This window comes from Zophobas morio, unplaced genomic scaffold (assembly GCF_036711695.1).
Source record: "Zophobas morio isolate AGI-343-1 ecotype UQ-CSIRO unplaced genomic scaffold, CSIRO_AGI_Zmor_V1 ptg000044l, whole genome shotgun sequence".
Classification (NCBI taxonomy): domain Eukaryota; kingdom Metazoa; phylum Arthropoda; class Insecta; order Coleoptera; family Tenebrionidae; genus Zophobas; species Zophobas morio.
The window spans coordinates 3,265,454-3,288,502 of NW_026972149.1; the positions used below are offsets into that span (position 1 = coordinate 3,265,454).

The following is a 23,049-nucleotide window of genomic DNA, read 5'->3' on the forward strand; positions in this document are numbered from 1 at the left end:
GGACATAAATAATTTGAAAAAAATGTCTGTGTTAGACAAAATCTTAACCTGATCGTGATCAGCGGAAAAAATAAATTAGGAGCGCATATTTTTCATTTTTGATTATCACAAAATGTTTCATTTTGTAATCGGTTTGATTTAGTTAAATCCTACTAAAATTTTGGATAAGACTGCCACGTTCAGCCGATTTAGTTCAATTTCTTTACGTTTGTATCGATATCAACGTGGTATACGATGTTTAATTGTCGACTGACGTGGTATTAAGCGTTAAAATAGTTTCATGCTTGATAATAGCATTCATATTTAATGGTTAAGTTGGCAACGTAGCTTTAGTGATAAATATAGACACAAAGTAGTTTAAATTTCGTTTATTTAATTACAGAACGACAGTTGGGTATTGCAACTGTTGGATATGACAGGCGAGTTAATTTAGAGCAACAGGTGGTTAACTTTTGACAAAAAAATTGATTGATTTTGAATTGATAAAATTCGACTTGTACGCAGTCACTAAACTCATATATTGATTTTTCAGTTACTATACACCCGAAGAAAGCAAAGTGTAAAAATTTATGAATCGTGTTCAGTCTATGTTGTTTGTAGGTTTATGAATAACAATATCTGGTGAACACGTTGTCTGACAGGTGACAACTACACAGACCTTTGCTGCTTCGATTTTTTTGTGTATAATAACAAACAACAGCAATTATAATAACGACACGGATTTATATGATGCTTATTAGAATTTTGGCTTATTCCATTCCACTTAACCTTTGATCACTACAAGGTCAATAATTTCCAGTGTATTTGTTAATCGTCGATCATTTACGCTGTTGTCGAATCAAAGAGACAGTTTTACACTAAGTAGAAGTATAAATGGTATCAATAAGGTTGTGTTTTTGTTGAATGGGTTTTAGGCCAAGGTTGTATAAAACCGCTTTGAATTTTGGTTATGTTCACCTGACGTGCGTATCAGAATCGTTGGTAGTTTTGAGGGAATCAGCCAATCAAAACGTTCAGTTCTGCGTGTATTCCACAAGTCCAGTGGATTATGTGACAATCTCCATTTTTTTTCTCATGCGTCGTGCGCCGTCATGTGTGATGAGGTGATGAACAAGTTGAGTCTGTTGAGTTTTGATTTATTTTTGTGATTTTGTGTTTGGACCGCGTTTAGGTCGTGAATTAAAATTGAGCCACATGTTGAGGATTCCCTCCATTATGTATGTTGTTAAAATGAATGTTTGAAAAAGAAACTAGATAAAGCATTAATTACAAGTTTATATAACCAATTTAGTAAACAAGTATCCAGCATAAATCAAGAATGGTTCGCAGCAAGCCAGGTAGATCTCGAAAACAAGCCCGAAATGTCGCCAAATGTTGGTCTTGTGTTGTAGATCATAGTAAAAAGAAAGGCCCGTTCTAAACGATGAATGTAATGGATGTATCTTCGGTCTTAAATGAATTTGAGTCAGCTCTCCTGTCAGACAGCGGTACCGAAAGTTTTACTGAAAACCCTGTTATTGAACATGACAGTGAACATTCTGAAGATTCTTCAGTATGTGATCTGGGTAATGAAAAAGTGGCACTTTGGCGTTGTAGGTTATGAACAGAGTTGTAGATTCATCAAAATGTATTCGGAAGTGTAATGTGCAGACGCATATTTTGGACAAAGAGGTTTCAGTTGATGAAGACATCTTAGCTGTTCCTTTAGAACCTATACGCACTCATGTAGTTACTGAACCCTCCTGTGGAACACCTTTAGTTTTCGAAGACAATGACACCCAAATATTTAACAACAATTTCCCTAAATTTCAAGATCAACTTACACTTCCGTCAATTTTACGAACCCAATCTCCAAGTTCTACTACAAATAGAAAAGTTTCGTTTCCTGAGGGAGACATGGAACTTGCTACTTATAGAGAACCAGAAAATTCGTCTCCATGGACCATAAGTAAGTCAAATTTAGTTGGATATCAATCCTGCTTTTTATAAGCTACAACCTTGCATATTTTGTAGCTTATCAGAAAAAGTCTCAACGTTTTTTCTATTGTTTTTCTTGCCATTCGTGGAAAGTTTCAGCCATAAACACGTCCTGCTAACAATGGTTTTTAATTGTTAATGACACAGTATAAATTTATAATAAACGTAATGGTTCTGATTACAAAAAATCAATCTCAACAATTCATTATCGTTTTTATATTTATACATAAGGTCTAGAATTTTTAATAAATCGCACAGAAATCGTCTTTTTATCGAATATCTAATTTTTATGTTTCACGATAGCACGTAGAATACGAAACCACAGATTTCCCGCTTGCATTTGTCAGTTGGAATTTTTTTAATATAGTTTTATAATTATAATCTAAAAATGTGTATTTTTGTCATTTTTGTTGTATATTACAGTGGCGAGTTTTAACCAGAATTCAATTTCTAGCGTCATTTTGACTTGATGACGTCATTCGGTAGTGTTTGTAATTTTCTAAATAATATAAAATATCTTACGATAATTTCAGAGATTATTTTTACTCAAAAAAAAGCTCTAGTTTAATACAGAGTAATTTCTTGTCTTTTTTCTTAATATACGTAGTCGTCTTTTCAGAACAAGAAACTTAAAACATGGTTAAAATTGTAAATTTGTATAGGGAAATATCGATTTTGCAATTACGCTCCGCCCCTAGATCTGACAACGAATGAAAAGTTCATCGCGATTGAGATTGAGACGGATGGGTGGGGCTTCTGTTTTGGTTTCATTTTTTAATTAATAAATTTAGTTTTATTTGTATTTTACTTAAAAACACAGGTAATTTCGCGTAGAAAAATAAAGATTTTACAATTAAGTTCCGCCCCTCGGCTAACGACGATTAAAAAAATCATCAGAATTGAGATAGGGCGGATGGGCGGGGCTTATGTTTTTTTTCTTTTTAATATACATAGCCATCTTTTCACAACAAGGAACTTAGAACATGGTTAAAATGGTACATTTTTGCAATTATGGGGCGGAGCCTAATTGCAAAATCGATATTTCCTTCTACAAATTTTCCATTTTAAACGTCATGTTATGAAAAGAAATCTACACATATTAAAACAAAAAGACAAAATGTAGGCCCGCCCACCCGCCCTATCTCAATTGTGATGATTTTTTTATTCGCCGTGAACTAAAGGGGCGGAGCTTAACTTGCAAAATCCGTATTTCTCAACAAGGAATTAAAAACATGTTTTTGAGTATCGTGTTGTTCAAAGAATACTATGTGTATTAAGGGAAAAAAGCCAAAATATAAACCCCCCACCCACCTTTCTCAAATGTGATGATTTTTTTTATTCTTAGAAACTTAAAGCACGTTTAAAATGCTATTTTTTTAAGGAAATATGGATTTTGCAATTAGGCCCCTACCCTAGGGCTTAAGTTTTGGCATTAATTTTTTCGTACTATATGTACATAGTATTCTTTGAATAACACGATACTTAAAAACATGTTTTACATGGTAATTTCTCGTAGAAAAATAAGGATTTTATATCTAAGGTTCACCTCTCGGCTTACGACGAATAAAAAAATCATCAGAATTGAGATAGGGTGGGTGGGCGGGGCTTATATTTTGCCTGTTTTTTAATATACATAGCCATTTTTTCACAACAAGTAAACTTAGAACATAGTTAAAATGGTACATTTTTGCAGGGAAATAAAAATTTTGCAATTATGGGACGGATCCTAGTTTCCTTATACAAATTTTCCATTTTAAACATGTGCTAAATGTCATTTTATGAAAATAAATCAACACATATTAAAACAAAAGGGCAAAATGTAAGCCCGCCCACCCGCCCTATTTCAATTCTGAAGATTTTTTTTATTCGCCGGGAACTAAAGGGGCGGAGCTTAACTGCAGAATGCTTATTTCTTTACAACGAATTAAAAACATGTTTTTGAGTACCTTGTTGTTCAAAGAATACCAAGTATATTAAGAAAAAAAAAAGCAAAATATAAACCCCGCCCACCCACCCATCTCAAATGTGATGATTTTTTTTTTTAGAGACCTAAAACACGTTTAAAATGGTATTTTTTTTAAGGAAATATGGATTTTGCAATTAGGCGCCTCCTTCCCTAAGGCTTAATTTTTGGCTTTAATTTTATCGTAAATGTACATAGTATTCTTTGAATAACACTATACTCAAAAACATGTCTTACTTGGTAATTTCTTGTAGGGAAATAATAAGGATTTTGCATTTAAATTCCGCTTTTGATGATTTAAAAAAAATTATCACAATTGAGATAGGGCGGGTGGGCGGGGTTTATATTTTGCCTTTTTTCTTATATACGATAATATTTTCAGAACAAGAAAATTAAAACATGGGGAATTCGTCTCGACAAATATGGATCTTGCAATTAAGCTCCGCCCCTCGGCTTACGACAAATAAAAAAATCATCAGAATTGCGATAGGGCGGGTGGGCGGGGCTTATATTTTGCCTTTTTTTTTTCTTAATATACATAGCCATCTTTTCACAAGATAGAACAGGGTTAAAGTGGTACATTTTCACAAGGAAATATGGATTTTGCAATTATGGGGCAGAGCCTAATTCCAGTTTCCTTATACAAATTTTCCATTTTAAACATGTTTTAAATGTCATGTTATGAGAAGAAATCTACACATGTTAAAAGAAAATGGTAAATTGTAAATCTCAATTGTGATGACTTTTTTTTATTCGTCGTGGACCAAAGGGGCGGAGCTTAACTGCAAAATACTTATTTCTGTACAAGAAATTAAAAACATTTTGCGTATCGTGTTGTCCAAAAAATCTTTTGTATATTAAGAAAAAAAGGCAAAATATAAACCCCGCCCACCCACCCATCTCAAATGTGATGATTTTTTTTTTTACAAACCTTAAACACGTTGAAAGTGATATTTTATTTTTTTTTAAGAAAATATGGATTTTGCAATTAGGCTCCTCCTCTAGGGCTTAATTTTTGGCGTTAATTTTTTCGTAAATGTACATAGTATTCTTTGAATAACACGATACTCAAAAACATGTCTTACATGGTTATTTTTGTAGAGAAATAATAAGGATTTTGCAATTAAATGCCGCTCCTTTGGCTCTCGACGAATAAAAAAATCATCATAATTGAGATAGGGCGGGTGGGCGGGGCTTATATTTTGCCGTTTTTTTTTTCTTAATATACATAGCCATATTTTCACAACAAGAAACAACAGGGTTAAAATGGTACATTTTTGCAAGGAAATATGGATTTTGCAATTATGGGGCAGAGCTTAATTCCAATTACCTTATACAAATTTTTCATTTTAAACATGTTTTAAATGTCATGTTATGAAAAGAAATCTACACATATTGAAACCAAAAGGCAAAATGTAAGCCCGCCCACCCGCCCTATCGCAATTGTGATTATTTTCTTTATTCGCCGTCAACCAAGGGGGCGGAGCTTAACTGCAAAATACTTATTTTTTTACAAGGAATTAAAAACATGTTTTTGAGTATCTTGTTGTTCAAAGAATACTATGTATATTAAGAAAAAAAGGCAAAATATAAACCCCGCCCACCCACCCGTCTCAAATTTTTTTAATCTTAGAAACTTAAAACACGTTTAAAATGGTAACTTTGTTTAAGCCCAGTCGCTACGTTTTCTAAGTAGAATTTTCGGTCTATTTTCAGAATGTAATGTCTCCGTTTTTGACAGACCTATGAAATTTTAAATATATGTTGTCTACAACTTTCTTTATATAACGCAAGGGCAATTTTGGTGATCTTTTTTTTTATTATTTTAGTGAAATTTTTGAAAACAAATTTTCTCGATTATTAAAGGAAATTTCAGAACACGATTTTCAACACTGTTTTCAGCTTACAAAACTCCAGAAATCAGATATATCGTCAAAAAAAAGCTTGTGTCACAGAATTTGCCAAATTTTTTTTTTTACTATATCTCAGTCCCAACAAATACGAGTCAAAAGTATAATACCTAATCCGATTTCTAAGGTTTTGCAAGCTGAAAACAGTGACAATAACCCCGTTCCAAAATTTCCAAAAATAACTGAAATATTGATTTTTTAAAACACGTGCTGCAAAAATTTCAACAAAATTAAAAAATATATGATAATAAATTGTTTAAAAAAAAAACTGTCCTCGCAGTTACGTAGTGAAAGTTGTGGACAAGTTACATTTAAAATTTCATAACCATAGGTGTGTTAATAATGCAGATATTACATTCTGAAAATAAATTGGCAACACCATAAGATCCAAACGTAAATAGGGTTTTGCAATTAGCCCCCCCCCCCCCCCCCCCTAGGGCTGCCAACGAATGAAAACTTCATTACTATTTAGATCAGGACAGTTATAGGTGGAGGTTAATCTATGGCTTTAATTTTTTCTTAATATACATAAAAAAATGTCGTACATGGTAATTTCTTGTAGAGAAATAATAAGCATTTTACAATTAAGCTCCGCCTCTCGGCTTACGACGAATTAAAAAAATCGTCAGAATTGAGATAGGGCGGGTGGGCGGGGCTTATATTTTGCGTTTTTGTTATTCTTAATTCGTGTATATTTATTTCGACAACAAGAAACTTAAAACAATAGAAATTGTGGTTTTATGACTTTGACTTTTCCGAGCCCCTTTTCAGGATTCAAACGTATACCAATTATGATGAAAACAAAAAGTTTGTTAATTTAATTTATTAATTAAAAGTTAATCACTACACGTGTTCAGAAGTGTAAAAATATTTAAGAATACTCTTCTAACAATTAGTTATTTATCTCAAAATTACGGCAAATGGGAAACCTGAATTTTTGTATTTTACAAACATGAAACTGGATAGATATTCATTTAATTGACGATAAAACATTCTATAGTGTTTAATTTGTTATTAAACTGATTTTTGGTGGATATAGATATCTGTACTAATAACGAAACATTAATAAAATAAACTCGAGTGATTTGATATTATGCTGATAATTTTCATTATGAGCAGGTTTGTTGCCGAAGCACTTTGAGAGCTTCTATACATTACGATGAAGACCTATCGTGTGAAATTTTATCCGTTGTTGATGTAGGCAGTATTCCAATGATTTCTTTCTAGTTAAATTACTTTCTTCTTGTGTGGGTGTACGTCAATTCTGATTTGATGTTGTATTGTAGATCAATATTTACCCCCTGAAAAAATCCTCCAAATTTATCAGGCTTCGTGTAAACAACATAAAACCATTGAATTGGATGCCATAAAAAACACGATTTTGGTAAATGCGTCATTACTTGCTTATATATGGTGAAAACGAGTCGTTTTATAGGACATAAAAAATAACACAAACCGTTCGGCAGTATTGAATTTATCGATGATCACCATTACGAATGAAGTGAATGAAACCCTTGAAGATATTTTGAGAGTCGCCAATTTCCGGACCTTGGTGTTGTATGAATGCAAATTTACAGCAGAAACTATAAGCGAATTCTTAAACATGTTGGAATACTATGAATCGATTTCTGATATTGAAGTTTCTATGAATTTTGACGAGACAGCGTGGAAATGTTTCTGTAACGCTTGTACGAACATTCTGGTATTGGAATCCATATCGTTCCGCGGTATGGTGATTAACGAGAATTACATGAGAATGCTACTTAATGTCGTCAAAAATAACATTGGTATAGCTACACTGAAATTTGATGCTTGTATGTTAATTAAGTTACCGTCGTTTTACTTAGGTAAGAGCGTCTATACCTGACGGAGACAATACTTAAGTCATATGTTTCAGTGGAAAATCTTATGACTAATACAACTCTCTGTGAATTGTACCTACCTTCGACTGGACTATATACAAAAGAAGCAGATTGCTTAGGTCGTTTTTTGCGAAAAAATTTATCCTTGAAAGTTTTGGACATTAGTAACAACTTTATCGGCGACCGGGGTTTGGAAGTTCTCGCTAAAGGCCTCACCAAACAGACGATTTCAGGCTGCGGACTTTCGGTTTTAATAGTTTTCAATAACCAGATTACGGAAAAAAGTGGACCAATTATTAGTGATATTATTGTAAGAACGCACAGCCGTGCTTTAATATGACATTTTTATTGTATTTTTAGTCAGAATGTAGAAACTTACACACATTGAACGTGGGTTTTAATAACTTGACAGACGAAGTCATCGCAAATATTGGTCCGAGCCTGGAAGTAACAACATCTTTGGAAGGTTTAGGACTTCAGTGCACCCTTCTGACGTGCAAAGGAATTGACTTTCTGTCTAATGCAATTGAAAATAATACTTCGTTACAAGTAAGACACCTAATTAATCTAGAACCACACTATATTTTAAATTTCAGAAAATAAACTTAAAAGGAAACAAAGCCATTCAGGTTGGTGGTTTGGAACGGCTATGCCAAGCACTAACTTCGTCAAAAATTTTTAAAATCGAGATCGACGAAACCAATCGTTCAGCTCAGGTAAGTACGAACCTTGCGCTTACACCGTGACAGTTTGACATTCTAGGACCCACAAGCCTATGTGCAGCTAGTAAAAAAGATGAACGCCATTTGTACAGTAAATAAAGCATTTAAGGAATCCAAGGAATCAAATAGTGACGAAATCGCCAATGTATCGCAGATGGTCTCCCGTAAAATGTCACTGAGTTGTGAGCCCCGATATGTCATACCGAGCACACCAGCCACTACAGTACAAACAGAATCTCCAGTAATGTCTTCTCGAAGTTCGAGAAATCGCTTTGAAATTACTAAAGTGCACGATTCCACTGCGCGTCCTATATCTAGGTTTAAAGTGACCCGAGTGATTTCCTCGTCAGATGAAGACTTATCAGTGGGAAAATTTGCCAGTGTCCGTAGTAGTGTATCTTCAAATGACAGCGTCGATTCCCTACAACTTGACACTGATCAGGAATGAAAGACTAGTTAGGCAAGATGTTTCGTATTAGTTCTGTGATAACAATTTTATATACTTACACTACTTAATTTAATTTTTGTTATCGTTCGTTACGTTGAAATATAAAGATTATCTTTATCCATTATTCTGAACGTTGTTGTTTCAATCCGGACCCGTGCGCATGTCCAGCTTTACAATAAACTGAAGGAACCAATCAAATTCCCGCTATGTACAAATCACAATATAAGACACCACCACAAATAAGAAAACTTTTTGAGTTGCCGTAAACCATGACCTAGAGCGTGCGGTTGGCATCACTAGTTTTAAAAAAATGAGATTACACCAATGAAAGCGCTTAAAATTGGTTAGTTTTTACACGATGCATACAATTAAACGACCACCGCAAATGAACGCTAAATTCTGGGTATGATAATGACATTGAAACAAAAACTTGTCGTTTTATTCAGTTGTTAAAAGGGTTTAATGGCTGAATAAAACCGTAAATTATGGAGTTATGGTTATTATAATTGCATATTTCTTTACTTTTAAATGGAATTTTAGTTACAGAGTAAGCAGTAAAATTTAACTGTTATTCGAATAAATGAAAAACTCAGATGACAAAATAAAGCAGATTTAACGTGATCATAAACTGTTATTGTTTTTATTTTGAGATCTAATTAAGTAACATTGTTTGCAAATACTTGTGCTTTTTTCCAATTATAATGACTGAATTAAAGAAGAAATCTTGCTTCATAAGGTTTACACTTCTGCGCATGTCAAGTTTATCGTATTTAATTAACTGTAAGTATCTTAATATTTGTTAAATTTGTCATAAGCTTTTGCAATTGCCGCAGAATTGAGTCAAATATGTTATATAAAAGTCAAATACAAAAAAAAAACGGGTGCGGTGACGTCATCGAAACTGTTGTGACATTTTAACTGCGCAGAAGCAACTTTGCGTTCTGTAACATATAACCAAGTGCGCATGTCCACAACACGAACTCACTATTTTAACTTAAGACTTGTGTTAAAGACGTGGCAGATGTCTCTGGTTATACTGATATGGTGTCTTCCAACAATCAATGACCAGCTTTGGAGAAATTTCGACTAAGTTGTACAGACTTAGCTAATGGTCGGTTTAGATTTTGTTAGGTAATAGTGACACTTCGACATATGGTAAAACTTAATAATGTATTACTGTAGTTTTAATCAGTGGTTATACATTAATCGCTTGGTCTTAATCAGTATAAAACTTCATCAATTCGAAACTAACATGTAAAACTTAAAAATGTATTACTGTAGGTTTTAATCAGTGGTTACATTAATCGCTTGGTCTTACTCAGTATAAAATTTCGTCAATTCGAAACTAACATAAGTATATACATGCAAAAGATTCACTACAGAGATCAATTAGTCACAAAACCTTGCAACATGAAATGTTATTTATAAAACTTTATTAAAGCCGTTAGTAACAGTTTATGCATCAATGATGGAACCTGTGTTTAAGGTGTTAAAAAAATAAAACTCAACATTACATAACACAAACTATGCGAGACAACTTATGTATTGTAAGATCACTTTAAATATGTACTAATACAATTTTACAACTTTAGTCAACCCAACCTGCAAAATTCTAAAACCGCAGCTTATTAACCAAATAATCTTAATGATGTAAAGTTTTAGTATAGATCTAAAGTGATCTTAGAATATTAATTCATACAACTGAAACCTGGAAAACTGGTTGAATTCGAAATTCCGGCTTTTGTTAAAACACACTAAAGCAAGTATTAAAAAATAAAGATACGTGAGTTCCTAAATAAAGTGCTTTAGTGTATTTTGACGTTTATTACAAATAAAAAATAGATTCTGTCTGCATATAGTTAGGTCAGTATATAATAAAAAAATACAAATAGTTGTAAATATATGCTAACATAATGACTTCATACTGAAATATATAAAGCAAAGGAATATACATAAATTTGAGCACCAAATAAAATTAGAATAGAAAAATCACCTGTTTTATTAGGTGTATAATTACAACAGAATTGTTCAATAATCTAACGATAGACAAATGTTCGTTTTATAACTTAAAGCAATCTCACAATGAGATGACATCAACTAACTAAATCTGTGAATAAACATGTGCGCACTAATAAAAACTACTGGAAAAATTAAAGATGTAATAACGTTGATTTAAGTAAAAATATTATTCACATATTGTATCTGCTACAATAGCTATTACGTCATAGATAACATATTTACATGCGTGTAATAACTATCAATCATAGCTAATAACAGTGATTCACAATATTTTATATATCACGTAACGAAATCATCACTATCCAAAGCATATATAAAACTAAATAGTGTGAACTAACGGAAAAAACATCCAGTCACTTATCACTTTGTTGGCTGCAATTAACACACATCGTTTATCAATCTGGATCAACATTAATTGTTCATGATATGGTAATGGTAAATTATGGAAAAATTTATACCTAGTGTGCTTCACATGCACGACCGACCGAATGCGTTACAATTTTTCTCCAAAATATATTTTTATATAAAACGTGTTACGTTAGAAAACAGGGCACAAGGTATTTATAAATGGAATTATAAAATGTGTACGCCTACTTTACATTTAAAACCATTGTATAACTAGTAACAACGACATAAATAATCATAGAAAAAATAAAGAAAAATAGGCAAACGACAGCCACATTGAAACACTTTAAAGGTGCACTTTTTGAACGTCATATTCCCTAATAAACTTTAAAACAACAAACGAGATTTACAAGTCCTCAGACTAATTAATGTGTGAAATTACAACAATTACACTACTCACAGTTCTACTACGTTGTAATATGGTGGCACTTATGCGCCGCAGGAGCGTGAATGTCGCATTATTTGTTCGCGAAATTGAAAGGCAGCCGAACCTTCCACTAAATATATATATAAATATATAATAATATCTCATGATTATTACTATACATGTTTCTTACAAATGTACATGGCAAAATGTGAAAATTCAATTTCTTAAGGTATGTGTATAGACAATGTAAATAAAATTTTGTTAAATAAATTATATAAAATTATTACAAATAACATGCATATGATTCACAATTGCACTACTTCAGGAATTGACTTAACTTAAAATCAATATTCTATTTACACCTCACCATATTCGGATACGAATACGAAATAACAAGGGTCACTAACCGTTCTCTTCAGTTAATTTGACAATTATGTAAGAGAAGGAAGACAACACATTATTGCACATTACTAGCTAACTACTGGAGGATACATTTAAGGGTTCTGCGGGAGTGAGGGGACTACTCTGACTGCTCGTGCTGTGGGGCGTGAGGTTACTCCTCGCCATCACTTTCTGTCTTACTTCGCGGATCTTCAGCTGCAAACTAGCTTTACTTGGAAATATATCCGAATGCAGCGATTGGAAATTCGAGGTCGCCTGAGCCGACGGGAAATAGGTATGCTCTTGAAATAGTTGCATCACTAACTGCCTCCTTTGTTCCAAGATCTTCCTGTGTCCCTTTTCCGACTCCTTCGACGTGCCCGGGGTACGAGGGGTGCGTGGGGAGTTCGCGTCGCCCATTTCGGTCATTTCTAAACAAATCTTTGAAATAATCGAACAAGAATGACGAAAAGTACTCACCGCGGACGCTCTCCATGCTGAAATCGGGACCAAAAAACACGGCAGGCTTTAACGAAGATGCCGACTTTGGCACAGATTGAGGAGTTTCTCCTTCGGATTCTTCGTCGATCGACGAACGATGAGTCGCGCTAAGATTCCGTTTCTTATTGTATACGAAAAGGCCAGGGCTTGATGTGGAAATGGCACTTGGTGATTGACATTCTTCGGGCTTGAACTGAGGAAGGGAACAAAATTTTTTCTCGAAGTTGACTTGCTCCAAAACTCTGCAAAACACACTATTATGCATGCTCTCGCCATCTTGGTACCGCTTACTTGTCCATTCCGTCTTCTTTATTTCGCTTAAACAGACTTTTCTTGGTTACAGGTGAGATCAGAGGACAGTCCGATAATGAGTTTTCCATACTGGGAGAGCGCAAAGGGACAGATGCATTTTCAGCCAGAGATTGGTTATTTGAAGGATACAAAGCTACAAAATAAAAATTGATATTGATGTTGAAATACGAAATTAGTCAAGACGTACCCATAGACTGTCGCCTTTGCAAAGGCGCTTTCCCCAACTGAGCCGGCGTTGGTGCCAATTTAAACTCTTTTTTGGTATCCGAGGCGTCGGGATTGTGACTTTCTGACAAAGAAAGTTTCTGGTCTTTATCTCCACACTTTGAATCTTTGTTTTCCAACTTTATAAACCCGCCTGTAATTTAAAAAGATCTACAGTAATGAAGATTTCGCTAACAGTGACTACAATGATTCAATGCATTCTACAATACATATAGTTGTAGCCAAAGAATGCACACCAATCTAGTTAAATAGTTCATATATTCGAACAAGTCCGTGCTTTAACAATCGCAAATCAAATTAAAGTTTACGATATACAGGGTGACGCGGTCCGCATGTTTAATATATGTGAAAATCGTTTAAAACACAGGTCACCACTCAGTTCGATAGACGGGCTTAAACAGTACTATGCATTTTTTGTGAATCTTTAATACATTGTAGACACATTTTGCACACTTCGGCTCTCATTCAACATTCCATTCCAAAAAACTACCATCACAAGCCCGGTATTTGAGTCGTCCAAGTATATTTTAATTATATAAACAACTGTTTTTAACCTCTCTTGTTTTATTTACATTTTGTCCATGAAAACGTATTGTTATAGTTTAACTGCATTGTATGAAAAGTAAGACGAATTCCTAGACAACAGATACGAAAAGACCATTTTTTTCTTTCAAATTTGTGGCGGGAAATTTCTTTTTCAAAATACGCTCAGAAATCCACAGAATAACAATAGTTTATCAACGAATGCGTGCGGAATAATTAAAGCGCATGTGCCAACAAGAAAATACATGTTAACCTACCTCGTTCGACTTGGTCATACCATAATTTCTTGGTTTAACCGACAACTGAAATACCGGGCGAAAATTTAAAATAGAGGGCGCTGCCATTGTGGACATGTAAGCTCACTAGTAAGTACACTTAAATCAACAGAAACCCCCTCTACCGATCTCAACGTGACTTAATAAGATTCAAGTGATATAGTGGTAGCATGACCGTCGCTCGAGCACAGCAGAATTTTGAAAAATGGAAAATTCATTCACACTATGCAATTTGCAAATAAACATGCAGCGAATAAAAATAAACCGTTGAAGCATATTAAATAATTCCAGTACCAAAAAGACAATCTCTGAACACCCTGTATATCTACCTGAGTTTGACGATGATGTAGAAATCTGAGTCTGAGATGTCTGAACGTCAGATTGTAGCGGTATTCCTTGGCTCAGTGGTTTGTTTAAAGGTTGACTAACAATGACTGATTGTGCAGCTGTTTTAGGTACCAACTGGACTGGTAAAGATAAATTGCGACCGCTTGAATCTGAGACTGTGAAAGGTGGTGGCATATAAACATATTGTACAGGATGTTCTGAAGGTGTTGATGCAACTACAACAACAGGTTGAGATCTTTCAGTATCATTTGATAAACACAATGCAGGTTGACCGGTAAAAATGGCAACTGTCACAGGTTGATTTGGAAATTGATTGGTCTGATTATGATTGTCGCCCATTTGAATAATTGAAGATTCTTTCGCTTGCGGTTTTAATATTGTTAGAGTATGATTTGATTTACTTGAAATAGTGGTAGTTTGTATACCTGATGATGACACCCACTGCGACACAGCGTCATTACTCTTAACAGTGACAATATTATTACAACTGTCACTGAAGTTACTCCATTCACCGATTTCGTTCTGGTCAGTTTTGACTTCGTTCTTGCCAACTTTCGGTGACACAGGCATTGTTTTAAAAGCGCCTCCTGTTGGCTGAAATCCTGTTATACCCGACGGATTCACGGGAGAATAATAACTTAACGTATTGGAACTAGACGTGGCGCTATATTTCGTAGTACTATCAGACGTGGGTATTATTGCTTTTATAGGTTTAGGCCTGTAAGTCACATCTGTGGAATTCTTACTCGAAACGGGACTAAAACGTTGCTGCGGAAAACTTCGATTCTCGAGAGAAGTTTCTACGTCGCTTTGCGATTCAGAATCAGAATCTGTAACCTTCTCTTTGCATTTTAGGTCGATTTCAACACCACCGCCTTCTTCACATATCACCATCTGATCGTCGTCGCTAACATCAGCTGGGTTCTCTTGAAGAACTTGACGCGAAGGCTCAGAAATGGGCGCTGGGGAATTTAACGCTTGAGGACTAACCGGAAGTTCACCGACTTCCACACTATCGCCAGTCGAACTTAACTTGCTTCTAGTTGAACCAGTCGACGATTTCCGCCTGTCTTTATTACACCTAAAATAAAAAATTACGTACTTATACTAATACACCGTTTACAGATGGAAATTACGTTACAAGAGGTAATCGACTCCATTTTTGGGTATTACTCAACTTGTTACTAAACTTAGCTTTTACCGCATATCTATACCTTAACTAATTAAGTAGCTGCCACGTGGGGAACATCTAAAACACCCAATTAAAGTAACTCTTATTCTCTGTTCCATCACTGTTACTAGAAATGTGTGTTTCTCAAGTTCAGAGAATTATTACGTCAGTATACAGGGTGAGTCAATAAACGCAACATTTTATTCGTTATTCTATAATAATTAAAACATCTATGAATCACCCGGTATATAAATATGACATCTGAGACAATATAAAATATCTGTCAAATGTAACACCTCTAAAAATGTTAATATGATATGGGCAGATGGAAAATGTTGATACACATGCACTAAATATGTTTCACTCTCATGTTTACATCATACATTTCCTGAAACTGCATTTGTATACATATGAATTCCCCGACAAATCAGTTCCATGTAATTGTAATGAAAAGATAACAATGTTATCCGTACGACACCACGATAATGAGTAAAAATTAGCGTTTAATTCACGTAATTTTTAGTCATATCGACGATGTTTAGATGTTTGGTCCCTCTAAAGTTAGCAACGTTATTTCAACGTGTTCGTGAATCCTATGACAACTCAATGTAGTAATAAAGGCGCATGATTAACAACGAACGACCTTATGATTCCTATTGGTTAGCAAACACGTTTTAGTACGATCGATTTACTCACCATTTCCACTCCGGATGCGCCTTGAAATGAGCCTCTTTCACTTCGGACGCCAACTCGTGATACTTCCTCTTCTGTTCAGGTGCCAAAGCATACCACCACTCTCCTAATATCTTAGAAACCGTTCTATTATCCTGATTCGGATGTCTCTGGTGCACCAAAGTCCTATGTCTTTTCGAAAAAATCATAAACGCGTTCATCGGTCTCCGAATGCGATCCTTGCTCTAAAAAACCCCAATTCACCAAAACAAACAACCAAATACCAGACAAACCTTGACTAAATTATTGTCTTTCGTGTTGTTTTGTAACGAACTTAGCGACTGCGTTCTGCGCTTGTTCGTCGCACTCTCGCTGATGCTATTGGTCTCGGATGCTTCGTTTTCGAAGACGTCATCGTCTTCTTCGGCTGGAATAGTCATCAGTTCCACGTCTCCGTCGTCGTCCACTTCCACTTTCGACACCGACGGGGCTGTGGGAACGGGAGGCGCAGACAGCGGGGGCGAAAGCTCGGACAACGGCGGGGAATTGGGGTCGGGACAAGCTGTCAAAATGGGGACGATCGAATGCCAAGGAATTACGAATGCGGACTGCGAATTGGCAGTGATTTTCTGTTGAGGTATGACCGGTCGGGTTTGGTTTTGAGTGAATTGAGGTGAAGTGGGATGGGGTTGGACAAGTCTTGGATGCGTCTGCGATTGAAGTGAAGCATGTTGGATGACGTTATCTTTATGATTTTGCATATTAGACACTAAAAACAGATATAGTTCCCTTGAAAAAGACTACGATCCGCTTATTTCATCTCCGCCGGTTGCGCTCTCAATAATTTGCGTGCGCAACCGACGATTAAGTTAAGTAACGTAGGGCTGGGGTACTTACCTTGGTCGGTCTTTACGATGACGGGAGCTGTTGGCTGTTGCACTGTGGCAGTTGGAATAACCTTCTTGACTACCGACTGTGAAGCAGAAGGCAAAACTGGCAACAACTGCGTCGGGTTAACTATAACTGGTAGTAGACTTGCGTTATTGGAATTCGCTTGTACTATACCAACTTCTGCGGAATGTGTATTGTTTAAATTACTAACATTATTTGATGCAACGTGAATCGTTTGCGCTTGAATTAAATGATCACTCTGAATGACCTAACAAAAAAAAAATGTAAGTATGCTATGATAACCAAAGTGACTGTAATTTACTTGTCTTTGAAATGATTTGTTCTCTTTAGGTTCATTTTCTATGTCATTTTTTATTACCATTACGTTCTTTTCATGTGGTTGGGGCATGACACAATACACAGTTCCTAAACAAAAAGTTCGTTATTATAGATAATAAAGACAGTTAGTTGTGTTGATTTACCGGATGAAATTTGGCTGCTATCTCCATCTATCGTTTGAGTCGTAGAACTTGTGAGGGCATGCTGTAATATCACACTCTGCTGTTCGCTTGGAGTAGGGCCCCATTGTCTCGGACTGGGCGACAGTCTTATTACACTGGGAACACCTTGTATAGGCCGAACAGACTCAGGCCTGATAAAAAAAAACAAGCAAATTAGTTCGCTATGTAAATACGAAATCGCATTTTCACGTCACACTTGATGGATCAGACTCACACGATGTCATGAAGAAAGTGTTCGCCACGTCGATACCTTTCGTACCAAGTTTGACAAGCAATATAAGACATACTAATAATGTGGGAAAGTGTCCCGGTAGCCAAAATTTGCGTCCACTATACATTAATGATCAAAAAACACTTTAGCACTCTGAATGTTCGCTTTCATAGAGTAGTGAACGCTGACTTTGTTCCTTGTAAAATATCGTTATTATAATCCTAAGCGGTCTATTGATTTTACCTTATTAGCGGTTGGTGATACGGCGTGTTGTACCCAGGTGGTCCAGGCGAGTTGATTTTTTGCAAGCCTGGACTAATAATGGGCATGAATACATTTTGTCTTGACCCAACCGTAATCGGAGATTGCATCGTGTGGGGTGAGGATCCTTGATGATTGGGTGAATATGCTGGAGTGGCCGAACGCGAACTACCTAATGATACTAAAACGGTAGAGTAAGAATCGTCCGTCTCGGATGGACCTGAGAAAGCGTTACCCAACATATTCGCAGCATCCGTTTCCTCTTGGTCAAAACGTCCGGTAATTCGTCTGTCGTTGCAATTCGGCGACGTTTCTGAATCTCTGGAAGTATCCTCACCATCTGCTTTACTATTAGAACGTGGAAAAGCAGGGCCACTTCGAAGACTATTACCTTTAAGGCTAAGATGCCTTGAACAATATCCCCTCCTTTGAGACTCTTTCGTGCAACCGTCTTTTGAACACAACCTCCTCCATTGTTTTCCGTTGAACTTCTTTCTGATACCGTTCGGGTTTGAAACAACGTCGCCTTTCTTATACTTATGGGGAGTAGCGGCCTGACTTCGCGGCGTCGTGGGCTGAGATCTAGGAGTAACACTACTTGAGGAACTTCCTCTACTATGCATACTACTTCTTTTCGAACTTCCTGAAAGTTTCGCGTCTACTTCCGAGTTAAAAGTAATATCACCTCTTCGTAATTCGTCTTCTTCACTTTCACAGTAATCATCGTAGGTTTTGCCGTTCGATTGTGGCGTGCAAACGGATACAGGGGTGTGCAACTGCGGGGACACCGTCGTGGGTTGAAAATATTCTAACTTGGGAGTTACGGCGTCATGGATGGGGGGAGGATCAACCAATTCGTCGTACCACGGTGGACGTAATAAGCGTAATTCGGATCGCTTCACGGTTATTTTTAATTGTTTTTCGCCTATTACAGCCACTACAAAACGAACAAGTTGCCCTTCGTTACATATATTGAAAACGACACCCTCCACGAACATTTGTTGCTGATTATGTCGGACGCACACACGCGCGCCTAATGTTACTTCGTTCTTAGACGGACTTGCGTCTCCTATTACATTGTAACATTCGTTATCGAATACGTTCGTGAAGTGGATCAGTTTTTCTTCTTTACCGTCTAGTTCTACAGTTATCTAAAACAAAATAATCACACTGAAGTTCTAATTACAAAAACAAATAGTACACGTAAAGGTGGCTACACCACATTGTTCTATCATTTGTACCGAGGACTTTGACATATACAATATTACTCAGTTTCTCAGGAAATGAATTCAACGTATTTTTGTAAACGAAACCTGGACCCTCTTTTTTCCTTGTTTTATTAATGCGTCACAAAAAACTTTGCTTTCATCAACAATGTATAAAAACGTCGGGCATTTACTAATCCGGTACAGAATTTTATATAAATATACACTTAAAGTTACAAGATGATGTTATTTTCGGAGAAACTGAAGACACGCGTCTTTAATGTACAAAATGGCAAGTTTGTTGTTTTAGAGCTTCATAATTTACAGGAGACTTAAGTGTAAGTTCTCCATTTCCGTCTGCATGTCTGACAACTTTTGCTCGTTGCGTAAATCTCACTTGGAAGTATGCACCGTGAAACATTTCCTTCCAATGGCTTAATAATCCAATAACACAAAACTATTTCTAATTTTATGGATTCGCCAAAAATAGTTTGTGCAATGAAAATTTACTATTTATTTCAGAAAATATACAATGAACGTCTTTCGAATTTTGGTGAGACAGACGACTGACGCAGCGATTACAAAACTATGAGTGTTTAATAAAAATCTGCTCTAAAATGTTAAAAAAAGTTAATTTGTGACAATACAGTTAACGTCATGGTCGGTGTTATGTTAGATGTATCAGAACTAATTTATTTATTCCTAGAAAAATTGAAGACGTCATTACAAAAAGTTATTTAGTAAACCTCATTTGAAATGGAAATTCGTAAATAACACCTTGCTTGTGATTTAAATTCTACCGTTACTTTTAATGTCGCTCGTAATCCATGTCTCAAAAAAAAATGACGTTTGCGATAAATTATCGCTTGTTGTAATAAATACAGGAAATTAATTTTTTTTTTGAGACAAGTTTATGTTCTTTGTTACACAATTTAATATTCCTTGACTGGTTACAGCTACAGATGTAGAACTAACCCACGAAGACACATTTAAATGACGACTAGACTAACTGAACACTAAGAAGCTCCAGTACGTGGTTTGAATCATTTATTTGTCCAACGATAAACAATTTACAGAGTAACATTGTTGCGAATATATGTCGAACCCGTTGATTCTCAAAATTCTGACTTGATAATACACCGCGTGATCAGAAATGACTGAGAAGACTCACTCACTTCTGATCACGCGGTATAGAAACAAAATCTTCACATCTTCGCTTCCTTTTCAATTTGATTGCGTTCTTGTGGTGTAGACTGATTTATATTATTACATTTAGTAATGGAAAGTCCAGGCCTTTCGTATCTCATCACGTGATTAATTTTTAACTTAAAATGGATAATTTGGCCATTTAATAGAATTTAAGAACGTTTTTTTCCGAAATTTACACGGACTAGTGGACAGATCAAAATGGCTCGGACTTTAATACAGTTTAGCTACGTTTTATCTACAGACAAAATAATTAATCCTCAAGCATTTTTTGCGTTAATTGCAACATAGTAATATTTTACAATCAGGTGTCATAAGATCAAATTCTTACAACTGATTTGTGAACACGTCAGATGTTTTTGCATATTTATTATCACAAACATGATTAAAGTTGAAGTAGCAAAAAATGTGCAACTGTGGGTCGTTTCTGTTTCGTTTTTATTCTTCAGTATTGTCAACTGTTTTCTGTTTTTGAGACTTGAAGATGTCAATGGCCAAAGAAATTGATAATCGATGACACAATTGGTGTGAGTCAACTCTTGCGTACACGTTTCTTCTCAGTTTGTTGTGACTAGTCAAACTAGTGTCTGAGTCAAATTTGTGACGTCACGTCACTATGTTGTTAGATCAGATGAACATTTTCCCTTTTCTTAAGGTGAATAGTGCGTATTGCACATAACCTCATATGTTACAGGTCATTTTAAGAATGAAGGGAGTATATGTTCTTGAATGGGGTATAATGTTATGAAAGTGAGATACTCACGATCAAGTATGATCCGATTACGTGTAAGACGAGTTATCGACAAGAGATTCGACTCAGTAAAGAATGAAGCTTGATTAAGTAAAGAATGTTTTTGTTTTGTGATGCAGTGTAAACATCCAAACATCACACTTTTAAAGTGACACTTGGTGCTAGGTGATTTCACTTGTTATGACTATCGGGGGAGATAATACTCACATTACTACCACAAGCTTCACGGATGACTCCCGGATAATACCAGTCTCCTTGTTTAGCAAGCACCCTGTGATTACACCACTCACTGAGATCGACGCTGTTTTGTTTATTGGTAGGACATGAATAGTCAACTGCCGTTGCTTGTGGTGGTGTTGACATAACACTTTGCACAACAGACACGGGAATGTATGAAGCAGTTGTGGTGGTTTCCTCCAACTCAGCCGGATCAAATTTTCGTTTTTTGGGCAGTTTTCGGACGCCCATATCCATGGTGGATGTTTATTGTTGCTTTTGGTTATGTTCACACTTTATTACGAATACGTTCTGAACGGTTTTCTCGAGGCATTGTCATTGCATCTTCTATTTGTCAACATAGCTTCTGTGTGTATCATTTATGAAGATGTCATTTGTTGACTGACATTGGTTAATTTTGGAAGGGTTTAGCGCGACAGCAACCTGTAAATCAGCGAAAATTCTGTTAATCCACTCATGCTCTTTATATAAACGTCGGCTGCAGAGCAATAATAATAATAAACACCTACTGTTTTATGAATGGATGTTATTATACTACTGCATAGTAAATAAATATATTTAGCCGTCATGTAGCTGATACTACATAAACACGTGTATATTTCATTAAATCCTATCACAATACTGCTTCAACCGTCTATTAATAGGGAACATTCACTACTTGTCTGTTTCTATTACCTAACGTTTTATTTCAAAGAATCACAACTTTTCGCGACACCCACAAAACGCAGACACAGAAACAGAACACTCCCCTTCACCCTTCCTTCCCCTCGCACTCCTACATTTCGTGTTCATGCGTACCAAACACGATCACACGATCCAAGGAGATGTTCTCGACAAACTCTCAATTTCACAAAGCTAGGTTTACATTATCTGGATTTACGCGATTCCCTCACTCAAATTTTCACTCTTCTTCTCTTTCTTTCACACTTTCATCCCGAAGACGTTCGCCGGCGAACAAAAATAACCAATATTAACCTAGAGTGCTTTGGATTAGAACCTGCACAAGGCCATTGCCACCATTTTGATAAAAGGCGCCAATCCGAAATTTTAAACCATCACCTTCAAACAGGTTCGTCTGTGGTAAATGAAGCGAAAACTACGTCAAAATACGACACAATGCCGGCTTTACGTAAAAACTGCGTCACAACATACCATGCTAATGCCGACGGCAATGCATACATTCGAAGATTTTATTCGCGGAAGAAATTTTATTGCCGTTTTTCTCGCTTCTTGGAAAGATGAAGCGGACTGAAGTGCCGAAAATTTATTGAGAGGATACGTTGTCCGGCGGATCGCATTTGAGCAACGTTGGTTGCTGAATTTGTTCTACAGACAGAGGAATGATATAGACTGCGCATCGATAAAAAAAGTACGAGATCCTAGCGTACACCCCTACACCTAAACAGAATCTCTCAACCCAAAATGTGCTACATTAGAAATAAATTTTGAAAATAACCACTTGTCAAATAAACTGTAAAAACTTTTCAGACTTTGGTGTATTTACATTTGAGTGGGAATTTTCCGTGGTTTAGATGACAAAACAAACTGAGTGCGCGAAATTTGAAAAGTACAAAGTTCTGGTAGAGACTCTCTATGGTCTGCACAGTTCAAATAATAATAATAACGATAACACTAATAGTTTATTTATCCTTGAAAATTTTACAA

General features: G+C 35.8%; 2 protein-coding genes across 7 annotated transcripts; one reads left to right on the forward strand and one right to left on the reverse strand.

Moving 5' to 3' along the window:
• The first annotated feature begins 537 nt into the window (after positions 1-537).
• Positions 538-9,013, forward strand: LOC135141415 (protein phosphatase 1 regulatory subunit 37-like). 2 transcript variants are annotated; one of them, XM_064072489.1, is made up of 10 exons: positions 538-1,103; positions 1,172-1,337; positions 1,392-1,565; positions 1,616-1,948; positions 7,137-7,234; positions 7,286-7,697; positions 7,748-8,022; positions 8,073-8,261; positions 8,309-8,428; positions 8,475-9,013. In XM_064072489.1, exons 3-10 carry the CDS (start codon positions 1,424-1,426, stop codon positions 8,880-8,882), a joined length of 1,977 nt encoding a protein of 658 aa, XP_063928559.1. In that variant the 5' UTR covers positions 538-1,103; positions 1,172-1,337; positions 1,392-1,423; the 3' UTR covers positions 8,883-9,013. The 2 variants fall into 2 exon arrangements, with proteins under 2 accessions (XP_063928559.1, XP_063928557.1); XM_064072487.1 differs by having other exon boundaries at positions 538-1,337.
• A 2,926-nt stretch (positions 9,014-11,939) lies between these two features.
• Cic (capicua) lies at positions 11,940-22,433 on the reverse strand. 5 transcript variants are annotated; one of them, XM_064072954.1, is made up of 15 exons: positions 21,894-22,341; positions 21,355-21,807; positions 18,377-19,136; positions 18,221-18,325; positions 17,968-18,166; positions 17,475-17,644; positions 17,315-17,418; positions 16,999-17,260; positions 16,395-16,870; positions 16,126-16,346; positions 14,240-15,339; positions 13,055-13,225; positions 12,847-13,000; positions 12,535-12,797; positions 11,940-12,485 (listed from the first exon to the last, which is right to left on the reverse strand). In XM_064072954.1, exons 2-15 carry the CDS (start codon positions 21,619-21,621, stop codon positions 12,148-12,150), a joined length of 4,590 nt encoding a protein of 1,529 aa, XP_063929024.1. In that variant the 5' UTR covers positions 21,622-21,807; positions 21,894-22,341; the 3' UTR covers positions 11,940-12,147. The 5 variants fall into 5 exon arrangements, with proteins under 5 accessions (XP_063929024.1, XP_063929023.1, XP_063929025.1 ...); XM_064072953.1 differs by lacking the exon at positions 21,894-22,341 and adding an exon at positions 22,360-22,433 and having other exon boundaries at positions 18,221-19,136; XM_064072955.1 differs by having other exon boundaries at positions 14,684-15,339; positions 18,221-19,136.
• Positions 22,434-23,049: the final 616 nt, after the last annotated feature.

Coding starts and splice junctions, on each gene's coding strand:
- LOC135141415 (XM_064072487.1), top strand. CDS start 1,424: ATGAATGTAATGGATGTATCTTCGGTCTTAAATGAATTTGAGTCAGCT. Junction 8,262..8,308: donor AAAATAATACTTCGTTACAA/GTAAGACACCTA, acceptor TTTAAATTTCAG/AAAATAAACTTAAAAGGAAA. Junction 8,429..8,474: donor AAACCAATCGTTCAGCTCAG/GTAAGTACGAAC, acceptor TTGACATTCTAG/GACCCACAAGCCTATGTGCA.
- Cic (XM_064072953.1), bottom strand. CDS start 21,621: ATGGATATGGGCGTCCGAAAACTGCCCAAAAAACGAAAATTTGATCCG. Junction 17,261..17,314: donor ACAAATCATTTCAAAGACAA/GTAAATTACAGT, acceptor TTTTTTTGTTAG/GTCATTCAGAGTGATCATTT. Junction 13,001..13,054: donor GCAAAGGCGACAGTCTATGG/GTACGTCTTGAC, acceptor TTTATTTTGTAG/CTTTGTATCCTTCAAATAAC.